The sequence below is a fragment of the Ammospiza caudacuta genome, chromosome 6 (genome assembly GCF_027887145.1).
Source record: "Ammospiza caudacuta isolate bAmmCau1 chromosome 6, bAmmCau1.pri, whole genome shotgun sequence".
Taxonomy (NCBI): domain Eukaryota; kingdom Metazoa; phylum Chordata; class Aves; order Passeriformes; family Passerellidae; genus Ammospiza; species Ammospiza caudacuta.
Genome location: NC_080598.1, coordinates 50977268 through 50995366, shown reverse-complemented (window position 1 = coordinate 50995366; position 18099 = coordinate 50977268). Strand labels below are relative to the sequence as shown.

Below are 18099 nucleotides of genomic sequence, written 5' to 3'. Positions count from 1 at the left end.
CAGGCCAATAGGAGAAGCATGTTTGTCAGTCCTTTTTATAACTCCCCTGGTTCCAAGAGAAAGAGTCTCCCTGTCCCAGCCACCACCTAGCTGAAAGCATCCAGGAACTCCAAGCTCTCTTCTGTGCAATTCCCCTGGATAGCTCTCCTTTTGCAAAACTACTCAAAATTTCTAGTTTGGCCTTGCATATCACCGTATTCTGGGGACACAGCCATTTTCAACAACAGCAATGTGCAGCCAAGTAACAAACTGCTTTCTCCTCCTGTGTTTTTCCTGGCTGACATGCAGGTGATACCTATGTGTGGCAATTCACCCTCATTTTCCATTGCCTTCAACAGAAGCAACATATATTATCTGAGTCTCTATTTCTGGCACCTAGCATCCAAGGCAGATTTCCAAAGGACTGGGTGTGACTGATGGATGCATTACCCACGCTGATCTGCCTGGAACTGCTGGAAGCTGATTCTTTGAAAATGGCCATCTGTGGGTCTGCTGTAACTGCTGGTCTTAACCTTGTCTAGGAAGACACTTGGGCCAGGCTCAGAGGATCTGGTGTTAGGAGTTGTGAGCAGGGACAGAAGCAACTTTCCACTCTCGCCCTGACATGCTGAGTGCTGCTGCATCTCCTGGGAGAAAGGAGAGGAATCACTGCAGCACCTTTGCTGTTCCCAGAAATCCTTCTCAAGAAACAGTGGCATCCTTCAGAAGGCTAGCCAAGCATTAGGACTGGGCTGAAAGATTAATGCTATCTATGCAGGCAGGCCTAGGCTTGAGAGAAATATCTTGGCTTTGCTAGAGTTAAGCAACAGCATACTTGCTGCTCCTGAGACTCAGTCATTTTACATAATACGGCAATAAACTTTCTGGGTACTTGCACATATCATGGAAAAAAAAAACTTCTCTGTAGGAATATATGCTCACCAACCCTGCCTCTGTCTTGTAAGAGAGCAGTTACATAGCAATAACAATGATGGTTGATTCCTGTGTGTAGATAAATTGTAGGTTTACCTGGGGCAAAACCATGTACATTCAATGGAAATAATTAGTCATTGCTAATTAGGATAAGTGCCATGCACCTCATCCTTATATAACCTTCTAAATAGTTTAATTGTGCCTGTTTCAGCTTCCTCTCAGAGGGATCCTAGTGTAAGATAGTATGATATGTATGTAATTCATGATTCTCCTGTGCACAAGGAGCTAAGGTCTTCTCTCTTGTCTTCAGTTAACATTTTGCTGTGGAAAACTTTGCCCATTTCATTCTTTCATTTGTTTTCTTATTTCAGTTATTTTTCTAGCTATGCTATGTTTTGCTTTTCACTTTACTAGTTTCTAAAATACTCATTAATGGTCCCTCAAGAAGCTAACCAGTGTTCTGAGGCCATTAAATGATGCCATTTAGGGCAGGGCAGAGCTGTACCTCAACAAACTTGCTGCTGCCTTGGGTACTCAATTAGCTGGCATTGTTGTATCAGGGTATCCAGTGCACAAAGTTCAGTGAGACAGGGAATCCATGTTCTTGGCCTTTTATTAGCTTTCCAGATCTTCTCATGTTCTGTTTTCAGGAACTGATTAACCACAGTTACTGGTAAAGTTTTTCATGTACAGTTGAGCTTGAGCCAAGAGTAGCAAAGTCTCTGGTCTTTCTCTCCCTTCAGAAAGGTGAGAGGTGCTGGCATCATTCTGGCTGTGTGATGGGAAAAAGACTTTAAATATTTGATATCCACAAAAAAATCATTTACTTACTCTTTGCTTTGCAAATAACTCTTATTTGCCCTGTTTAATCTTTACCAGTGGACGTTAACTTAAATACTAGAAAGCAAATGAATGAGGGAAGAAGCACTGTGAAAGAAAAGTCCAGCACAGTAAGTACCATACTATGCTTTCTTAGAAGTCTTTGAATTTATGCTCTGTGTAATCCCTGCTATTTACTGCTGAGATTGATTTGTTTTGTACAGTAAATGGAAATTACTTTAGCTTCTGGAAGCATTTTCTGAATGTTTGAAGCATAATTCATTCCGTGATCCAGCTCCTAGCTATAGTGACAGAATGACAGGGATTTGAAGTCCAAAATGAATATCCAACAATCAGTACCTACATGAAGAAAAAAACCTTGTCTCTGCTCCCAGAGGAATAAATTTAGTTGAAATCTCAATGTCCCAGCTATTCCAGGCTGATGCAGGGCTAATGTGAGCAGCTTCATTTCTGTCTAATGTGCTTAAAGACCGGGCTACTTGCAGTCAAGTGGCCTGCAACAGAAATCAGTCTCTCTCAAAGGCAGATCTGGGAAATTATGAAATTAATTGTTACCAGAACAAAATGAATTATCAAGAGCTAGAATGCCTTTTTTTTTCCTGAGTCAGTGTTTATACCCAGCATTTTAGACATGCTGAGCATAGCTCCCACACTCAGCACTTCAACAGCTTATATCTCCACTTTTCCATAACGGACATCCAGAAAAGGGGCAACCTGGAAATGACAAATCCCCATAATAACTCTGGTGCAAGACCTTAACCTGGCATAGACACACAGCCTGAGGCAGATTCTGGGCAGAATCTCATTCTCCAGGATAAGTATACAGCTCCTATGAGCAGTATTCAGACCATCTCTCTCTCCCTCAGGGCCACTGCTTGCTTTATGGGTTTGAGTTTCTGCCATTTGGGATAATTTAGATGAGCCACTATATGGAGAGTATTCTTCTCCAATATGTCACAGGATTCTTCCCCCAAAAAGACAGAAGAGAGACTGTGGGGTTATGTAGAATTTGCTTATGTCAGTTGAAGGAAAAGGAAAGGTTGTCAAATTACATATACAATGTAATACAAGGCAGATTCCACTGTAGCTTTTCCTGAGCTCTTTAGTCTTGAGCTTTGCAACTTTATGGATGGCTTATGTACAAAATAGAGTGTCCAAAACCTTTCTCGATTTAGCCTCAGTTTGCTGAAACACTAAAGGTAAAATCTTGAAATAATATAGGTCTTGGGTCAGAGAGGTTATATGAGAGGCAGAATTATATAAACAGTTTAATGGATGTGCATTTAGGTGGATTTTACACACTGCTATAGCTATCTCTGCAATGCTTGAAATCCAAAGTCATTACAAGACCATATGTACCACAGAAACGTATCAGCAAAAGTTGGTCCCTCTGCCAAAGTACTCACCAGATAGATGGGTGCAAATGCATTAACTCAGCCTTGTGCCCCAAGGCACTTAGGAATCCACTGAGGCCATGCTGGTCAGAAACAAGAACTATTTCACACACAACACCTCAGGGAAGCTGATTCTTCCCTGCTAATACCACATTATTGTCTTATTTCCTTTTTCCTTGGTCACAAATAAGAAGAACTGACTAGAAATAAACTGTAGGCCAAATATAGCAGCATTTACAAAAAGAATAGTAGTTGTATTGACTGACATCTGAAAATCAGTATGTAGAATTTAAAATCTTTTTCATCCAGTAAAGAAAAACTTCTTTAGATCTAAAAGTTGCTCTCTTCTTTCTTAACAGAACTGTTCAGGACAATGAAGTCTGCACTGTATTTGTGTTTGCTGCTTCTTGGACTTCAAGTACAGGGTCAACAGCAGGTACAACAAGTACCAGGCCCAGAAGAGCAGTCCCAGGCTGATCATGAAAACTTGCCTCATGTCAAGCTAGCCCCCAGCAATGCTGACTTTGCATTTAAGCTTTACAAGCAGATCAGAGATGAGTCGGGCAACAGGAACATTTTCTTCTCTCCTCTGAGTATCTCCACTGCCTTTGCAATGCTCACCCTGGGGGCCAGATCAAACACGCTCAGAGAGCTGCAGAAAGGCCTTGGCTTCAATCTGACACAGATGGAGGAGCAGGAGATTCACGAGGGATTTCAGCGCATCCTCCAGCTGCTGAACGACCCTCACCGAGAAGACCAGCTGAACATGGGCAATGCCCTGTTCATAGATAACAAAGTCAAATTGCTTCAAAACTTTTTAGACCGTGTCACCAATTTTTACTATGCTGAACCTGTATCTAGTAACTTCCAGAATCTTCCACAGGCTATAAAGGAAATCAATACGTATGTGGAAACAAAAACACATGGCAAATTTGTTGATTTAGTAAAGGGCCTTGATTCAGAAACCGTGATGATTCTCATTAACTACATTTTCTTTAGAGGTGAGTCACAGGCATGGGTCGCAGCTATACAAATAAGCTCTGGAAGTTCTATGAAACAAAACTTTTTCACATTGTGAACATATCTTATAATCTAATTTAAAACATGTCTGTCTGGTTTTAAATTACACAGGAAAATATTTGGAAGGTATGAAGAATCATTTTCTATATGAGAAAATTTTAAAAAATGAAAAAATAACAGAACCAGCAGATGTACTGATCAATGGCATGCAAATTTAAAAGCAGGTTCTTAGCTGAAGAAATTCAGAATTTATGATCATTTGTTGAAAGGCACAGGTATTTGCTGTGCAGGACATGGTCAAACACAGATGACACTTGCATGAAAGGAATAAGCCTCAATCTTGTATAGTTGGGGTCTGTGAAAGATTTACCATTATCTCATCAGGCAAAGATGCATCTCTTTTCCACTCCAAGCTTGAACTTAATACTTTTCTTGTGGGATTTTTATTAAACCTGTTAAAAAGAGGTGGAGTTTCTTTCCATGGCCAGGCAACAAGCATATTTAAATTGAGATAGGCTTGTTGTTGTCTCTACAGTTCATGTATATTGTTTTAAGCATCAATTAATGTGACATGCCTTTATTAGTCCCTCTGTTTTTTTCAATTCTATACTCATTCTTGTTTTCAAAGGCTCCTGGGAAAGACCTTTTGACAGTTTAATCACAAAAGATGATGACTTCTTCTTGGATGCCAAGAATTCGGTTAAGGTCAAAATGATGCATCAAAATGATGACTTTAAAGTCCACAGGGATGAGAAGTTGTCATGCTGGGTAGTAGAAATGCCATACAAAGGAAATGTTACTGCATTGTTTGTTCTGCCCGATAAAGACACAATGAAACAGGTGGAAGATGCTCTGCTAAAAGAAACTGTGTCTAATTGGTTGAGAGCACTTGAAGAAAGGTAATATTTTAATTGTGGCTTTGTTGAATTACTGAATAGGCTAAAGCTACTCATCCAGGAAAGGTAAAGCTTAGGATACCATGATGAGTTGCTAAGTACAGCTCTGAGGAACAAGCACTACTCAACTTTTTTAACTCAGACAAGCTATCATGGGATTTCACACCAAAGGGGACTCTTCTCAGCTCCCCCCGTCACAGCTCCCAGCTGTGAGGATCCTGTACACAGGTAGATTGCCCTCAGGAACCTGCCTTCAGTTGCAGGAATCCAGTTAAAAAGGAAATACTATTTCTTTTTCTCCAGTCTGGATGATACTTTCCAGTCAGTCACTTTCATAAACCATCACTACCCCTGCAACATGGATCAGCCCATGGCTGGGGGCACAGGTACCTCAGTTTCTGCTTCTCTAACATGAGATTTATCACTATCTTTGAAAGACAAGCCTTAGCTCCATGGGTATTTGGGATGCATATATACCTACAATAGATACTGCTTCAAGGAATCTTTCATTAACAAACCCATATTTTTATTTATTTTTTGAAAAGAGAAATCTACTTGGATCTTCCAAAATTCTCTATCTCTGGCTCCTATGATGTTAAGAGCCTGTTTGAGAAAATGGGTGTGACAGAGGTGTTCAGTGATCAGGCTGATCTCTCTGGAGTGGCAAAAGATCTTCTGAAGGTTTCCAAAGTAAGTATGCAAGCAGGGACGGTAATCAAGAGATTTTTCTGCTTTGTTTGAAAGCAGGTTTAATCCTGCAAATAGGCTGATCCTGCCCCTGGAGTGTAGACTTTGTTTAATGATGGTAATAAAGGAAGGAAAAGGTTAGGCCTCAAATGGCTGCTGTTCCTACAGTTTAATATTAAATTGTTTAGTGCACAGTGATTCTACAGGCTTAGCTGAAGGTCTCTGAAGAGGAAAACAACTGGAAAGCATAGCAGGAATAATTTCACAAAAAGCTGGTGCTAAAGAAGTAATGCATGGCAAGAATCATAGTTATGACATGAGTCTGGGAATAATCATTCTTATACTATGTATAAACCTTTCATTATTACATTGTCTGAGCACTTCAGAATTTATATGGACAAGAGACTTGTGGGACAGGGATAGCCCTATTTCACAAGCAAGAAATGAGAAAACAGACAAACAGAATGATTTCTCTAATGTCCCAAGGAGTATATGCCTTGTGTCATGAGGGAGGGGAGCCTTCCCTCGATCCTTCTCTTGTGAGACTACCTCTGGAGTTCAACACATCCAGTTTGGGGCTCCCAAATCCAAGGGACACATGGACACCCTGGGGCAGAGTGAGTCCAGAGGAGGGTGAGCAGGATGGCCGTGTGGCTGGAGCACTGATGGATGAGGAGAGGCTGGGAGAGCCAGAGCTGCCAGCCAGGAGAAGGGAGGGTGAGCAGGGGGTTCTTAGCACTGCCTACAGATATTTATTAGAAAGGGAGAGACAAGATGGACACAGACTCTTTCTGCAGATGAACTGTGATACAACAAGGGACAACACCAAAAAGATTGAAAATGGAATATTTGGATTGGGGTTTATGTAAAAAAATTCACCATGAGGGTGATCAAAACCTAGTATGGGTTACTTATGAAATTTCTGTCCTTTGAAATATGCAAATCCTGACTGGATTAAATCCTGAGTAACCTCATCTGGTGTCAGAATGACACAGTGCAGGAGGGTTGGTGGCATTCAACAGCCTCTAGAGGTCCTTCCATCATATATTATTCGTGATTCCTCACATTCCTCCCTATGTCATATGGAAATACCTGGATTGTAGATATGGGATTGATGCCTGGAAAGCCAGGTAAATTGGTGAAGGGTAAGCAGAGACTCATGAGAGAAAATTATAGATGCATTGGAGATAATGAAGGAAGAAAATAGAGGGCTATCCAAAATCAGTGAAATAGCTCATGTGAATTTCTAAACATGAATTTGCTACACCTAACACAGAAAGTCCTGAAAAACCTTATCCGTGGGCTGTATTGCAGAAAGACACTCTATAAAGCTTGTCACTATTATTATTGCAGAGAGAACTATTTTGCTTACACAGAAACTGAGCAAAATGAAAATTTCTTCTTTTGTGTTCAGTATTAAGGACAAAATCTTACTCTGAGAAACAAAAGAATAATGAATATCCTCTATGTTGCTCAGTCTCTGATAGCAGGCAAGTTTGACTCTGACTGTTGAAGAAAACTTTTCCTGAACTCAGAGCAAACTTTGCTTGTTGTGGAAAGCCTGGACACTAGTATTTCTTTCACACAAATTCTACATTCATTCTGTTTTTTCTTTTAAGAACTACCTTCTCCCAATGTTTAAGCAAGCAAATTTTCCCCTAGCTGCTCCTCTCTCTTCTGTGCCTAGATTATAATATCTCTTTCCTTGCAGGCAATTCACATGGCCACGGTGGATGTCAGAGAGAATGGCACAGAGGCTGCTGCAGTGACTCTGTTAGGATTCAAGTTTACAAGTGCACCATTTACTCCTCCTCCTCACATCACCTTCAACAGCCCCTTCCTGATGATGATTATTGACAAAACCACTGATGGCCTGCTCTTCCTGGGGAAAATTGTCAACCCAACAGCTAAGGAAGACTAGGCCAGAGCACTTAAACTCACCACTGCAGAGAGGAGAGCTTGTGCACATCCCAGGAATTTCTTAGCAAAGTAGGACTAGATAGATCTGATCTGACCCATAATTAACAAAAACAAAAAAAAAAAAATCTTCTGTCAAGTTCTTGTTTACTTTAAAACAGACATTCGGGCGTGAAAATTATTTTTACAAAATTACTGAGCCCAGGTACGCAGCCATGGGACCTTGAACAGATTCACATTTTCTGTGTAATTATCATGGTATCAGGGTTTTTGGCATGCAGATACAACTTCCTGCTGTGGGCTGAGAAACTTCCTGTGTCTTCCTTTTCCTGTCCTCACCTCACAAACCTCTATCCTTTTCAGCTGGGGAACCCTGCTCTCTCTCCCTCTCATTCCACCATGAATCCCAGAAGTCTCCTTCCTCTTTGAAGTCCTTCCATGGCAATGGTAACAGAGACATAGAGCTTTTATGCCTTTCCTCTCCTAGATCGTGGATGCTCCTTGGTGAAGAATAATCCTTTTCCTTCTAGCTTGACAGCTGCCTTCTACCAGGTTCACACCTTGCTCCCTTCTGCACTCCTCACTGCTTGCTCCAGAATAAGGGGCCCAACATTTCTGGCAAGGCAAGGATTTACCTTTGTGTCAGTGAAAGCTGCACATCATTGCACAAATTATCATCTTTAATGGTCTTGTGCATGCACAGTAAAGCATGGGATCCCTAGGAGAACCAGATGTGGCAAAAGCCATCCTCTGGTTCCAGAAACTGGGGACTGCATCTGGAGGTCATGTCTCTGCTGTCCACATGCCAGTTGATCATATTGAGCTTTACTTGCTTCAGCAAGCTCAGGCTGCCGAGTGCCTCCAAGAGGATTCTCTTCATTAAGCTGATGTTCAAGCTGCAGAAAGGTGACTTGGGCACCTTCCTGAGTACTGAGTGGGCAGAAGCCAACACTACCAACAGCACCATGTGAAGGGCAAGTCGTGCTGTAGCAGATTAATTTAATTAACTGGCAAATAAAAATAGAGTAGGATAGTAGTAAAGACAGAGTTGGAAACACCTTCCCCCCCAACCCCTTCCTTCTCCCAAGCTCAATTTCACTCCTAACTCCTCTACTCGTCTCTCTGAGTGGTGCAGGAGAGCAGACAAAGGGCCAGAGGAGTTGAGGTCAATTTATAATGCTTCATCTCTGCCACTCCTTCCTATTCCTGATCTTCCTCTGCTCCAGCATGATGACAGTTGACAGTGCTTCAGCAACTGCTCTGGCATGGGTCTTTCCTGCAGGATCCAATCCATCAGGAACAGACTGCTCCACTGAGTTCTTCTCTCCATGAGGTTGCAGGTCCTGCCAGGACCCTGCTCCAGGGCAAGCTCTCCACAAGCTGCAACTTCTTCTCGGCCACATCCACTTGCTCTGGCATGGAGTCCTCAGGCAGCGTGGGCTTCTGCTCCACCACAGTCCTCCATGGGCTGCCCTAGGGGCACAGCTGCCTCACCAGAGCCTTCTCCAGGGGCTGCAGGGCAATCTCTGCTCCAGAGTCTGGAGCACCTCCTGCCCCTTCTCCTGCATTGATCTGGATGTCTGTGGGGCTGCTTCTCTCACTTGTTATTTTAATGTGTTTTCCTTTTTCTCAAATGCATTCCCCAGAGGTGCCACCGTCTTGGCTGCAGGGCTCAGCTGCGCTGTGTGGTGGGTCTGTTGGAGCCCTCTGGAATGGGCTGGACTGGTCATGTCCAGCACAGGATGATTTATCAAGAAAATATGGATATTGATCTAGTACTGATATCCAGCTGTGATGGACAAAAACTCTACAACAGTTTAAAGTTAGCATATGTTTATTGTGACACCAGGCAGTATGCAGGATAGCTCCCAAATACACACCACAATTTACAGGTGATAACAGAGCCCTTTTATCTATACAAGAATTGAATACCCAAAATACAAACACATATTCATAACTTTGGTACATCCCTTTCCCTGCTTCATATGGTAATTAGTTCAAAAGCTCATAAGCATGCATAGTGTGTTCCCTGAAATGGGTCAGTGGTCCCTTTCATGGGGAGGGGTCCCAAAATGAGGAAGTAAATGAAGTCTTCCTCATTCTGACCTTTGTACCTTTTCAATGTAAATATGACAAATGAACCCTTGGTAGAACTCCCATTCCTGGTATTCAATTGGTTTCAGAACAGAGGAGGCCTGCAATTGTCTTATGTTCCTAAAAGCTATTTACCAGTCTCTATATTCTTCATTATAAACCCAGCTAACCAAACATTGCGCTGACAAGCAATCAATTATTAGTTAACTACAAACTTGTAAATACATCAAGGCCTACCCATTTATTTTAATTAAGTCAAATAAAGCTTATCGCTAACTAAAATCTTAGCTGCTCTAAAATCTCTACATTCCTTAAACTTTATGTCTCACAGTGTGGTCTTCTCTCCATGAGGTTGCAGGTCCTGCCAGGACCCTGCTCCAGGCAAGATCTCCACAAGCTGCAACTTCTTCTCGGCCACATCCACTTGCTCTGGCATGGAGTCCTCAGGCAGCGTGGGCTTCTGCTCCACCACAGTCCTCCATGGGCTGCCCTAGGGGCACAGCTGCCTCACCAGGGCCTTCTCCAGGGGCTGCAGGGCAATCTCTGCTCCAGAGTCTGGAGCACCTCCTGCCCCTTCTCCTGCATTGATCTGGATGTCCGTGGGGCTGCTTCTCTCACTTGTTATTTTAATGTGTTTTCCTTTTTCTCAAATGCATTCCCCAGAGGTGCCACCGTCTTGGCTGCAGGGCTCAGCTGCGTTGTGTGGTGGGTCTGTTGGAGCCCTCTGGAATGGGCTGGACTGGTCATGTCCAGCACAGGACAGCCCTGACCTCTCCTCACAGAGGCTGCCCTGCAGCCCTCTCTGCCAGCACCTCTGCACAACCACCAGATACACAGAACCCAGTCCTCAGCTGGGGTTCACAACAGGCAATGACATTTAATGGATGGGTAGAACACTTTGATGGTGCTATTGAACTGCCAGGAGCTCCTTCACAGTGTCCCCTCAGCATCAACAGCTGGAGGGCACTTCTCCAGCCTCAGCTCTGCCCTCCTCCTTAGGAGGAGCTGGAATCAAATCAAAGACTCCACTGAAGGGGCCTGGGGCTCTCCCTGACACTGCTGAAGGCCCTGAGCTTCTGGCTAGGCTGGGTCAGAGCTGCTAAATGCTTCTGCAATGTGGTTGGGTTTAGGAGAGCCCTGGCAGGTCATGTGGTGGAGACAAAACCATAGTGAGCATTGTTGCAGTGAGAGATAATAAAGCCTTTCATGTGAGCAAGCACAGATCTTTCCACAGTCCTGTGGGGAAAAAAAAAAACCCAACCTCTAGCCAACCTATTCACACAGACCTAGGCTTGCTTAATGCAAAATATTTTCTCTACAATCATCCCCTGGTATCCCCCCATCTCCAGATTTTAAAGAAAGAAAACTAGCAATGCTCCTTGGAAAATCTGAGTCAGCCATACCTGTCTAATGCATTTTCTCTCTCGGGAAAATGAAATCATTTCAGCATTGCTTGAAGGGGCAAACGTCTGCTGCTGGAGACAAGCCAAGGATTTGAGCTTTGCACAGGGCTGCCAAGCTACAAGAGTCTTCATCCAGAGCTACTAATACAACTTGCTCAGTCATTGCTCCCCTCCTTTGGGAGGTTTTAGGGAGCAGTTAACTGTGCACTACTTAAGACATGTTAAAGGGAAGGCAAGAAAGAAAGTAAACAGGAAACTGTTCATATTGCCTCATTTCTTTCCTTCCCCTCTGCCCAATTCTGCAAAATGAAACCCAAGAACAACTCTAGTTTTATTATTTACTAGTAAATACTAGATAAAAGAAATAAAAGCATTTCTAAAAAGCCTTAATTATCCTCTTATTAGAACTGTGAGATTTTCTTACGGAAAATAGTGCAAGATCACTTGGTATCTAATGGGTTAAATGCTTTATTTTGAGGGTGGAAAAATTATTTCAGCTGAGAGGATAGTTCCAAGCTATGCTTTTGTAACTTCCCTGCAACTGCAAATAAAAACATTTAAAAAAAAGTTTTAAAAGGCAGACTAGTGATTTCTCAAATAAGCACTTAAGTTCAAAGACTTTGTTGGAAACTTAGATGGATTTTGGAAAGGACCTTAAAGAGTTGGAAGAGAACAGGAATGTTGAGCTGATTTGCTCAGTTATTTTAGCTCCATAGTGGAGCTAGGGGGAATATAGCAAGAACATGATGAATTATCAGAAAAAGTGAAAGCTTTACAGATGTTCAAGAAATTCTGTCTTAAAACCAAAGGCAGCACATTGGCCCAGCTGTAGATATCCTGAATCAGCTCTGGCTGAAACTCAAATGCTACCAAGAGGAAAACCTATCACCCTGAGTCAAGGTAACTCCAGCAGACTGAGAAACTTCACATTTTCAAGAGCAACATGGAAAGAAGAGAAGTGGGAGAGTAAAATCTCTCTGAAGAGTACAAGGAACCCTTGGCCACATTTCAACATACCAATGCCATACTTCAGATACACTGACCCACAGGAGAGAAATTGTGGTGCCAGCACATTGAGTGGGCTGTCCACATGTTGCGGCCTGGTGTTAACAGGGATAAATAGCCTCACCTCAACCTCCAACAGCATAACACCTAAAGGTAACTGGTTAAAATCTCAGTGATATGCATTTTGATGCTTGACGACTTCCCTTGTTAACTAAAAAAGTAGCATCTACCCCAACCATACTGGAATACTGGGCATCCAGGAATATTGGGCATACAGGATGCACAATGAGGGGTAAAACTAGACTGTATTGACTTTGCAATGTTTGACCTCCATTTTGCACAGACAGGTCTCTCTGTGCCTTCATTAGTCACCTGTCTCTGATGTTTTTTGGTGTCAATGCCCTCCTTGAGAAAAAATGCATTTCTGAAGTGTTTAGAGACAGCAGTACTGTAGCTGAAATCACAGGACTTCTGACCTAAAACCCCTCACAATCATCCCTAAGTGGAGATGGAGATTATCTGTGCAGTGCTTTTATTTTGTATTTCTGAACAGTTTGACCTGACATTCAGCAAAATTAAGGCTTTTGAGAAGCAATAGGGAATGTTGTAGGCAGCAAGCTGTCATATTTGAAAGGTAACATATTGCACTTCAAAGTTATAAAGTTATTGTGAACTGTCGTGATTTGTCTGAAATGCACGTATTGATATAAGAACCATAAATAGCCACCAAATCAGAAAAAGTCTGAAGGAAAACCACCACAATTTGCCCTTGGCTAACATAAAATCATACATTAAAAAATTAAAAATGCCTTTCAGTTTACTGAAGTATCACTTTTGCAACTGCCTTGCAAGGAAGGAAATGCATCTGGGGATCTCAGGATCTGGAGCTCCTTGATGACTGAGGATTCAAGCAAAGAATTTCTCATGAGCCTTTGGGAGAACTGCTAGCTTAGCCAATATCAATTACATGCACAATCACGTGGATGTTCTTGCCAGCTATATTTCTTTGAAGATGTGCCAGTACAGGCAGTACTAAAGGGGCACATCAGGTTTTTAGTCTTCTAAGACTGTTAAGTCTTGCTAGCTCTGGTAATATTTTCCATGAAAATTGTTAGTCCTCATTTGTAAATCTGTGAGTCATTAGGCAAGTACATCACATTTATATCAAAATTTTGCCCACATGCTGTGTGGATGTCAATGGGAGCTGTAGCCAGCTGAATTGATTGTGTGTACTGCAGGTAGAATTGACTTTAGCATTTAAGTATGGCACTGAAAAAGGAAACAGAAAATCACAACTTCTGTCTAATTTAGGAATACAGCTGTTCTTCCAAATCTCTGCAGGGTCTGTGGCATTCACTCATATACAGTGCATTTACACTACCCTTTGTTCAACTCTTATTGAAATGCACAAAACTGAGCACTATCTCTTCTGTTCTGTGAGGGACCCTCTGCAACCCTGCACATTCACCTTCAGACCTGAAAAATCAATATCTGAAGTGCTGTGGAAGTGTTCTGGAAATCCAGAAAGGGGTCAAGCTGACCCTAATAGAGCAGTTCATATGGAAGAACCAAGTCCCTGAAAGAGCAGATGGCTTTGGTTCAAGATTGAGATGCAGATTTCCTTGCTGAGGCCCACATGTGCATATAGATGTGAAAGTGAGAAAGCAGTATCAGGATTCCTTCTCTCTGACAGCATCAATTTTGAACAATTTAATTTCCCATCTTGCAGACTGTTTGGTGTGAGAATTTCTAGTAGCCTGTAAGGGTTGTAGGTGGGAAGTGGGTTGTGTAAATGTCCTCTCATAACTTTTAAATTAGTTGGATGATATCAACAATTCCAAACTAAAAAAACCCAACCACTTATCTTAAATAAAATTCTGAGAGCTGTCACTTTCCCATCTACATCCCTATCTCTTGCACTCCCTGTGGTATTACAGAAGGAAAGTAAATTAGATAAAAGCTAAACATGAGCCAACTGTCTGACTCAGCCACTGAACCACATGTTGTAAGGATTCAGGGGAAGAATTCTCTGTTGTGCCAAAAAAAAGAGAGGCTTTATTAGTTTCTACAGGTTTCCAAAAATGAGACAGCTTGATCTGGAACTGATCTGAAACTCATGCAAGGGCCTCAGCAAAATTACAGAAACAACCAGAAAAGCAATTTAGAAAACTTGCTTTCCTAAAACTGCAGACTTATAGAAAATCACTTTCCATGCCTGTCACCAGAAGTATTATTAGCTAGTAAAACTTTCAGAGCACCAGTAATTATGAGTACTGCTTGGTGAACCCAACCATCTGGTTACAGGATAAATAAGCCATTGCAGAAATAAGATTTCTGTGGTCAAGAAAACCCTAAAACAAACCTGGTTAAACAGAGGTTCATTGAATATTTCCTAATGATTCCTCTCTTTCTTCGTTTAACTTCATTTTCCGCTGTTTCTCAAAGGTCTCATGAACAAAGAATTTCATTATAAAATTACCCAGGATCATGGCAAAATATCAGTTAGAGCCCAAATGAAGACCAAACTATGTAAATATTATAGTTAGCCTCATAAGCACTGAGTGGCTGCCTGCCTGGGTGGTGAAATCCCATAGACATAGTAAATCTTTTGTTTATCTTACAGAAATGAAATGTAGGAGGAATAGAAGGCCCTTTGGAATTACATGCTATAAAACCCAGAAAAAATTCATTGGAATACAGATTTTTATTGGTTGCTATGTTTACATACACTAGAGGCCAGAAGAGGACAAATGCCTTAGCAATACAAATGTAGTCTGGTCTCTTGTTTTTCATACAATACTACAAAGGCAACACATCACTCACCCTTCTTGAAAAAAGTCCTTTTCCCTCTAAAGGTCTACCCTGAAAGGGAGAAGTTCTTCTTCCCTAGTTTTATTTCAAGTAAATGGCATACAACTGCTGAATGGCCTATACAGAATGGAAGCTTTTTCTTCTGGGGTATTTCTCCCCTTGTGCTGTGAAATCAAGGTTTATTATTCCCTCAAAGGTGGTAACTTCAGCATGTTGCAGAATTGGTGGGAAGGTGCAGGGTGAATCATCCTTTCAGGATTTTCCCCAGAATGGTCATGTTTAAGGAACCATTATACCCCAACTGAAGTCAGACAATTTCCCTTTCTTCTTATGAGAACAGAGCCTGATAATTCCTACTCCACTATGGAAAACTATAAATCTCCCTACTTAACTCCTTCAACACTCTAAGGAGTAGTTTAATTGTGAAATAGTAGTGTGTGGGGGATTTGAGTTCAAGAGAGATTTTGAAAGAATAATTAGAGATATTATCTTAAAATAAGTTTGTGAATTAGTGAATAAGGGGTGAAAAATAAAGTAATTGTCTGGCAGTATAAACTGAAATTATCATAATAGGTGAATAAAAAGTGGGAGTTGATTTCTTCATATAAAATAGGAGAAAATAGAGAAGTTAGTTTGGAAACAAAAAGAAGCAATCACCAGTGCAGTAATCACAAAGAAAAGCCAGTGAAATCTTCAAAGGGTGAAAAAACTCCTTGGGTCTGAAGGGGTAAAAATGTATTTCTGAAGCCCTGGCAAAAAAAAACCATATGCCCCTCACATTCTGTTGATTTAGTCATTTTCACAAGAGCCTGGCTGCTCCTCCAGAGGCAGTGGCAGCCTGGGTTCCAGGGGGGCTGGCACAGGCACACAGAGGTCCCCAAAGCAGTGAGCATCCTCCCGTGGGGGTCAGGACTGGGAACACACAGCTGTGTGTGCCAGATCACACTGTTCAGACAGCTGAACTCACAATTCTTCCTGCACATGGACACCCAGGTTTCTAGTCACATACTGGGTCACTCTAATTAACCACTCTGTGTTCTCCTAAAAGAGTATCTGATACAAAGCTCTTTATATTGCAATGTGTTCTTACCATCATGGCCAGCTGTTATCCTTCCTTTTCTTCTGGGCTGGTCTTCCCCAGCTGGTCTCCAAGAGTTTTTACCAGACCTTGCACATAGTTTTGCTCTCTGGGAACTCTGGGCTGTTTCCTTATAGTCTTCATCATGCTGAGCCCTATGGGATACAGGAAGCAAAATTCTTAGGGATGTTTTTGAGTGGACATAGTCAGACTAAGTAACTCTAGCAAAAGTCACCCTACTGAACATCTTCATTTATCAACATACCACTTAGAGGCTTCCTATTTAGCCTTAACTGCAGAGCCTCTCATCATGACACCTTTGGCCTAAAGGCTTAATTAATCTTAAAACCACAAACTAGGAAGTTGTTCAACGCTCAAATAGGAAATAAAATAGGCATGATTTTTTATTTGTGATCAGGTTAGTGTCTGTCATTAAGTTAATTCAAAATACCACATAAAGTATGGTTTCAATTTTGTAATTATTATTTTAATTAATCCTAATATTTCTCTATATTTGGAAATGTTACTGACTGAAATATTCTCTTTCTAGTAATCAGACATGGGGAAGAGAATAAAAGTGACACAGCTTCAAAGGAGAGGTTGATTTTTCAAGCATGAAATGCAATTTAGAAAAGATGTCTCAAGAAGAAATATTGCATCTGTAGCATGCAACTAGCACTATAGCTTGTCAGGATTTATGAAGAAAACAACTTTATTTGATATGTCTGAATTTGGAGCCATGCTGCTGTTGGCTTTCCTCTGAAGGACTTTGAATCAGAAAAGCAGAAGAAGGAGAGAATTTGCTACATCCTACCAGCCTTTTGCTGGAGAAGCTCTGTGAAAATCCTTCACCCTTCATTTCTGGCATGAACCTTCGGAGACAGCAAGAAAAAGCAGAGCCATTGGGAACACTCAGTGTTATTTTTGCTCTCTTGTGCTGGCAGGCAGCTGTGCCCAGAAGAGCAATGTCACTGCTTGCTCTACAGCTACTGTATAAACTTTATTTGCTGTTTAATGTATAACAGTGTGTTCACTGTGTAAGCCTGTTCAAACAATATAAAGACAGCACAAAAAGCAATAAAGGTCAGATGAATGTGATGGGGTACTTCTGCAAGTGCCATGGATACCATTAGGTTTTAGTAGCTAAGGACATTAAACTCACATTAGTGATCTGTGTCATAGATTAAATCACTCATTTAATTAATTCATGCCCAGCTGAAGCTCATTAGGGCAATGACAATCTACTCTGTAAAAAGAAGCTCTTCTTTATCCAGCTAAGAAGGCAGATGACATTTTCACTACCATGAAAATGATTTTTAAGCTAAACTTTTAAAAAAGCAATAAAGCAAATGAGCACAAATTGTAGAAAGGTGTAGTATTTTTGGGAAGGTCTAATTCCCATCATTAGTAGATAACTAGGGTATCTACTTCTTTGGTACCCAAATGGCTTCCACAGACTTCAGCTGGTCAGAACAGAGGCATTCATGTAGTATGAAAAAGATCCAGGAAGTCTCATATCAGAAACCTGAAGGGAGAATCAGGAAACTCAAAAGCAAATCTGCAGCTTCCAATGAATGGGCATCCTACCTCTGGCTGGTTTGGGGCCAGAGTGTAGAGGTCTGAGGGGCATGAAAGAATTTCTGCCAATGTGGAAAATTATGATCAGGGCCTTTTCTGTGAAGGTGACTGAGAAGTGGGGAGGAAAAGGAGGGGTGGAAGGAAGATGGAAATGTTTAAGGGATAAAGATGCTTTGCCACCTCTGGGCCCATTTAACCCTTCCCAGGAAGACCATCTGACATCAGGTAAGGGAGAAGAGAGTTTCTTCCCCTGGGAAATCTTCCTAAGGTTTCTGCTGCAGCTAAAGACTCCTGCCACAGTGCAGCTGTCACCCACTGCCTATCTGCCTGAAGTCACACACACAGATGCTCCCACTGCTCTTCTTAATACTTCCTCATTGGGTTCAGAGCCACCAGCTAAATCAATCTTCCTTCTGACCACATCTCCCAGCTCCTTTCTTATACCCAGCTCAGAAGTGTCCATC

General features: G+C 41.7%; 1 protein-coding gene across 1 annotated transcript; it reads left to right on the top strand.

Moving 5' to 3' along the window:
• Nucleotides 1-416: 416 nt before the first annotated feature.
• On the top strand, nt 417-9129 carry LOC131559353 (alpha-1-antitrypsin-like). The gene is made up of 6 exons (XM_058807682.1): nt 417-483; nt 1830-1862; nt 3506-4147; nt 4795-5065; nt 5608-5752; nt 7461-9129. The coding sequence occupies exons 1-6, from the start codon at nt 417-419 to the stop codon at nt 7668-7670; spliced, it is 1368 nt and encodes a 455-aa protein (XP_058663665.1). The 3' UTR covers nt 7671-9129.
• Nucleotides 9130-18099: the final 8970 nt, after the last annotated feature.